The 6351-nt window shown below is 55.0% G+C and overlaps 1 protein-coding gene across 1 annotated transcript in view; it reads left to right on the top strand.

Moving 5' to 3' along the window:
* SHANK1 (SH3 and multiple ankyrin repeat domains 1) overlaps positions 1 to 6351 on the top strand; it is a 33272-nt gene that overhangs the window by 17318 nt on the left and 9603 nt on the right. The window contains 4 exon segments of the mRNA XM_025195592.1: positions 4726 to 4808; positions 4983 to 5107; positions 5410 to 5545; positions 5842 to 5955. Of these exon segments, the coding sequence (XP_025051377.1) occupies positions 4726 to 4808; positions 4983 to 5107; positions 5410 to 5545; positions 5842 to 5955 (458 nt within the window).

Below are 6351 nucleotides of genomic sequence, written 5' to 3'. Positions count from 1 at the left end.
GCCCGCCCCGCCCCGCACCGCACCGCACCGCAGCGCGCGCGCGCGCGTGTGTGTGTGTGTGTGTGTGTGTTTGTGTGTGTGCGTGCGCGCGCGCGCGCGCCTCTGCCTGCCTGCCGCGGGGGGGGGTGCGCGTGTGTGTGTGCGTGTAGCATCCGGTGCTGGGGGGATGAGTGCCTGGGGATCCAGCCCCGTTTACGTGGTATGTGTGCTTGTGTACATTCAGCCCTGGGACTGTGTGCAGACGTGCACGTGTGTGTCTGAAGGGGGAGGTGTTTGCTTCCTGCCCTGTGTTTGGTTTTGTGTGTGTATACACATGTGCCTCCAGCTGTGTGTTTCTGTTTGTGTGCATGGAGCCAGGCGTGTGTATGCCTGCCCCTGTGCCTCCAGCCCCCACCTCCTGCACTGTGCATGCACTGCATTTGTGTATGTGTGCCTTCAGATGTGTATGTGCACGTATCCAGCCATATTTGTATATGCACGTGTGCCTCCAGCTGTATATTTGTGTGTGTGTGTATATCCAGCCTTGTGTGTGCATGCATCCAGTCTTGTGCATGTGGGGATCCAGCCCCATGTGTGTATGTATGTGTATGCACATGTATGTACACATCCATGTAGCCCTGTGTATCTGTATACATACATATGTGCACCCAGCCCTTTGTGTGTGTGCATTCAGCACTGTGGATGTATGTACATGCACTGGTTCATCCAGCCCTTCTGTGTGTATGTGTACATACATTTATGTTCACCCTTGTATGTATGTGTGTGGGCATACATCAGGTCCCAGGTAAGCATGTTTGTAAGTATGCTTCATGGGCATCTGGTTTCATGTGCATCAGTGTTTCTGTATGTGTACATCAGGTCTTACATATGTGCGTATGCCTCTGGTTCTTCATGCCCTCATGCGTATGTATGTACACATGTGCATGCATGTCCAATGTGCATCTGGTCCTTTGTGTGTGTATATATGTGTGCGCTCATCCAGCCCTTGGGGTGTGTGTGCCTATACGTGTGTGCATCCTGCCTGTGTGCATTTGGCTCTATGTGTATTGAATGTTCATTTAGTTGTGTGCATGTGTAGCAAGCCTCTTGAGTATATGTGGGGTGTGCGTGTGTGTGCACGCCTGCATATTTAGCCCCATCTGTGTATTTCCTGTTCTGTATGTGTGCATGCATTCAGCCTTATGTATATGCGTGTGTGTATATGCATCCAGCCCCACATCTTGTGTGCTTCTACCTACTTGTGTGTTCATTCCCAGCCTTGTCTGTGTGCTCACGTGGGTCTGTGCATGTGCATGTACATCCAGTTTGTGTGTCTGCATGTGTGTGTACAGGTGTGTGTGCATCCAGCACCATGAGTGTACATGTGCATGCACACATCTAGCCCTGTGTATGTGTACCTCCAGACCTGTGCACATATGCTTTAGGAGAGGCTGTGGTGGCTGGGCCCACCCTGGGGATATGGCTGTAGTTTGGGCTCCTCTGTTATGCTGCTGCTAACCATGGTTTCTGCTTCATGCTTCGATTTTGGGTAGAGGGCTTGGGGGCTGGCTTGTGTGCATGCCACACTAATACATGTGGATTTCCCTGTGCACACAACAGAGCATGAATGTGAACGCTTCTCTGGCATGTACATTTGTGCATGTCCATATGTGCATGACACACACATGGCTTCTTGGGCAGCCCTGTCTGAGTGCTGCCCTGCTGGGAGTTGCCCTGGTATACTACACTCCTGTGTGCCTGGCTGGGTCTCCTGTGCACATGTGCACGTGCACACACTTGACTGGGGGTGATACCAGATTTGCACATTCTGCTCAGGTCTGAGGTGAGCAGAGCTGCAGAGGGGTTGGGCCTCTGGTGCTTGAGTGCTGTGTGTGTGTCTCCCCCATGGCGTGTGCACTGTACAGGGCAAGGGGCGTGTTTGTGCATGGGCTGTGCAGGAGTTATGTAGGTGTGTGCATTTCACGCAAGCGTATGAAGTGTAGGGGGTCCCCTGGAGGGGATCACAAGTTTTAAGCTGGTCTGAAGTGGTGTGTGTCACATATGAAGGGCAGATTGTTTCACTAGTGAAAACTTCAGGGGCTTGGTGGTATGTCACATGCGTGCATGGGCTGTGGAGTGTGTCTTGCAAGTGCAGTATGTTTGGTCTGGGACATGTGCTACACACATGGGCAGCGTGCAGGGGCTGGGATGTGTGATGTCTGTAGGGACCAGGATGGCGTTTACAGTGTGGAGACCAGGGTGTGTATCATACACATATGTGTTACACATCCCAGCCTCCACACACTGCATATGTTGGGACCAGGATGACGTGCAGCATGGAGATGGGTGTGCATCATACATATATGCAGTGTGCAGAAGCTGGGATGTGTGACACGTATGCAGGGACTGGGCTGTGATGTGTGCAGTGTGGGGATGTGTGTGTATACCACACACATGTACAGCATGCAGGAGCCAGGTTGTGTGGTTCTCGTGTGTAGGGGGCTAGGGTGTGTGTCAGGGTCAGCATACAGTCAAGTGTGCATCAGTCACTGCACTTGGTGTCTTAGGTGGCTGTTGGTGCTCTGGAAGCAGGGAGTGGGTCTCCTAGAGACTCTGCCAGCCAGGGGACAAGCAGGAGTGCCCAGGGGAAGCTCTGCCAGTGGGGACACAGGAAAGGGCATTGCTTATTAGAACATTTCAGGGATATGGTACAGTGGACAGCCAGGGTGTGCAGTGCGAGCCTGTTGGCTTGTGCAGTGTAAACACAATGCAGTGGGCGGTCTTATATTGTGTAAGTCCACAGTGCAGTATGGGGTCTGTGCTTACTGGACATTGTGCAGTGGTGGGGTCTGCATGCAGTTTGAGGGCACTGTGTAGTAGGGGCATCAGTATGTGCCCTGTTCAGTGTGCAGGGTTGTGGTGTACAGTATGAGTACACTGTACAGTGGGGGTCTGAGTGCACCATGCAATGTGGAAGATTGTGCAGTATGTGTGCATTGAGCAGTGGGGGCAGCAATTTGCATGCACAGTGTGAGCATACTTGTAGGGCTTCTTAGACCATACTGCAGTGGGGGGTGTCTCTGTACAGTTCAGGCTCATTGTACAGTGGGTGATCCTGTCCACTGAACAACAAGCAAATGAAGCGTGTTGTTCAGTGGACAGTATGCAGTGGGTGTGTACTGAAAGTGAACTGTGGAGTAGGAATCTGTGAGTACAGGATCCAACGAGTGGTTTGTGCAGTGTAAGCACACTGCAGTGGTAGAGTCTGTGCACATAAGTGCAGTGTTAGGTCTGTGTGCATTGTGCACATGTAGTTTACTGGAGAAGTCTGTACACATATGTGTACAGACATATGTGCAGTGTGAGAACTGTATGTAGTTCACTGAAGGGCTCTTTGAGGTGGGGAACATGGCTTGAGCAGTGAGAGTGCAGTGACATGGGGTCTGCAGTGGGAGAGCACTGTAGTGGGGAGGCTCTGTGTGTAGGGTAAAGACACTGCAATGATGGGGGTGGTCTATGTATGCAGTGATTACACTGCCTGTGGTGTCAGTCTGATCACAGTGGAACAACACTGCATTGCCAGCACTGCATTGCTGCTTGCATGCAGTGTCTCCGAGGATATTACACATTTACAGACGGGTGCCGTGTGAAATCACTGTATCAGAGTGGATTGTACATTGGATATGTATGCAGTGTGATCCTGCTGGCCTTGATTTTAGCATGAACATCTATGACTGCTTTGAGGCATCAGGTCACTGCATGCGTTTGGGGATCTGAGAAGGCAGTGTGAGAGCAATGTACACATTGGCTGGGTCCCCTTGGATGGCAGCATGAAAGACTGCACACACTGGAGGGCTGCAAAGGCACTGCATTTCCTGGGGGTGGTAATGGTGGCAGTGCAAGGAAACTGCTTGCACTGAAAGTGAGGGGTTGTGATGGCTACATGAGGGCATTGTGTGCCCTGAGGGACTATGGTGGCAGTGTGAGGGCACTTCATATACTGGTGGGGGGCATGCTGTGACTGCCTTTGCAAGGGTATGTGTGCCCTGGGAACCTATGGTGGCAGTGCAAGGGCACTGCACATTTTAGGAGCTGTGGTAGCTCTGTGAGAGCACTACACACCCTGGGGGCTGTGGTAGCTGTGTGAGGGCATTGCTTGCCCCAGGATGCTATGGTGGCTGTGTGAGGATCTTGTGTCCTGGAGGGTTGTGATAACAGTGTGAGAGCACTGTTTGCCTCAGGGGGCTGTGGGAACAGTTTGAGGGCACTGCACACCATAGGAGACTGTGGTAGCAGTGTGAGGACAGTGCTTGCCCTAAAGGGGGCTGTGGAGGGCAGTGTAAGGGCACTGAACACCCTGGAGGGGGAGGGGGGACTGTGGTAACAGTATGAGTACACTCTGGCCCCAGAGGGGGCTGTGGTGGCAGCACGAGGGCAGTGCCTTGCCCTGGCAAGCTGTGATGGCAGTGTGAGGTACTACACAGCCCTGGTGAGCTGTGGTAGCTGCATAAGGGCACTGCACCTTGCAAGGCTGCAGTAGCTGTGTCGGGACCTTGCACCACAGGGGGCTGTGAAGGCAATGTGAGGACACTGCTTGCCCCTGGGGGGTCTGTGGGCAGTGTGAGGGCAATGTACTGCAGGGGGGCTGTGGTGGTAGTGCTCTCATATGCAGTGTACAGTGCAAGTGCCATGCTCTGGGGCCAATTCTGCCCCCCCCACCCCCAACCTGCCCCTTGTCTCTTGCAGCGACTACATCATCAAGGAGAAGACGGTTTTGCTGCAGAAGAAGGATAACGAGGGCTTTGGCTTTGTGCTGCGTGGTGCCAAGGGTGAGGCCCCCCGTGCCAGAGGAGAGCTGAGATGGAGGAGAGGGAGCTGTATATTATGGTTGGGGGGCCATGTCCAGGCAGCTTCCGTATGGTGCTACTTAGCCAGGGGCTGTGGGGTGCCCCATGTCAGGGAGGCTGCCCCCCCCCACTCCTGACCCCGCTCTCTCCCCACAGCGCAGACCCCCATTGAGGAGTTCACACCCACCCCGGCCTTCCCTGCCCTGCAGTACCTGGAGTCAGTGGATGAGGGTGGCGTGGCCTGGCGTGCCGGGCTCCGCATGGGGGATTTCCTCATTGAGGTAATGGGGAGCTCCAGGGAGTGTGTGTGTATGTGTGTGGTTGGGTGTGTGTGGGTGTTACTGCCCTGCCTCCTCTGGTTGGGAAAAAGGGGGGGCAGGGCTAGTGGGGGGCAGGCGGGGGCTGCAGGTTGGGAATGAGGAGCACTGGCAGGGCTGGGGGAGCAGGGGGCTGAGGGTCGGGAGTGAGGGGCACTGGCAGGGATGGGGGAGTCAGGGGGCTGTAGGTCGGTAATTGTGGGGGCTAGGGGTTGTAGATCAGGAGCAGGTGGTGCTGCCTCTGACCCCCTTTCCCACTGCCCCAGGTCAATGGGCAGAATGTGGTGAAAGTCGGGCACCGCCAGGTGGTGAACATGATTCGCCAGGGGGGCAACAACCTGATGGTGAAGGTTGTCATGGTAACCAGGAACCCTGAGATGGAGGAGGCCATGAGGAAGAAAGGTACTATCATAACCCCACCATTACTCCCCTAAGTCTGGCAGAGGCTGGGTGCCAAGATGCCTGGGTTTTTTCTCTGGTAGTGGGAAGGGAGTGAGGATGAATGGGCTAGGGCAGGGGAAGGGCTGGGAACTAAGATGCCTGAATTCTGTTCCTAGCTCTGGGAGAGGCATGGTGATGGGTGGGTTAGAGCAAGGGGGTTAGGAGGCCGAACTCATGGGTTCTGTCCCTGGCCCCACAGGGAGATGTGGTCTCATTTTTGGAGGGATGGGGGTCTCATTTGCATGTCTGTCCCCCAGCGGCCCCACAGCAGACGAAACGCCTGCCTCCCCCAGCCATCTCACTGCGGTCCAAATCCATGACCTCTGAGCTGGAGGAGATGGGTAAGGGGGGCTCGGGGAAGGAGAAAGATGGTGTGGGGGAGAGGTGGAGGGTCCCAGGGTGGCTGAGATGGTGTGTGTGTGTGGGGGGAAGCATCTGGGCTCTCACTCTTTCTCTCCTTCTGCCCTCTGGCACCTGGGATCCCATTGCAACCCCTCGCAGTAGAAAAGGGTAAGTGCCATGCCCCTTGGGCTTAGCAACCCTTCCCCTGAGCCCCTCCTTGCCCCATGCTGGGTGGGGACTGCTTGCACCAGTGCCACCTCAGTTGGGTACAGGGAAGCTCATAGATGGGTGGAAAACTGCCCAGGGACCCCAGCCTCTTTCCTCACGAGGGTTTTCACCTCAGCCCCCTGGGCTTGCTGGGCTGTGGCCTGGCACCTCACTGATGCCGTCTTCCCACTCTTCCCCAGTCTCCCCCCGGAAGAAGA

The sequence above is a fragment of the Alligator sinensis genome, unplaced genomic scaffold, assembly GCF_000455745.1.
Source record: "Alligator sinensis unplaced genomic scaffold, ASM45574v1 scaffold647_2, whole genome shotgun sequence".
NCBI classification, from domain to species: Eukaryota; Metazoa; Chordata; order Crocodylia; family Alligatoridae; genus Alligator; species Alligator sinensis.
The sequence above is the reverse complement of the archived record's forward strand: the minus strand, read 5'-3'. Positions and strand labels throughout refer to the sequence as shown.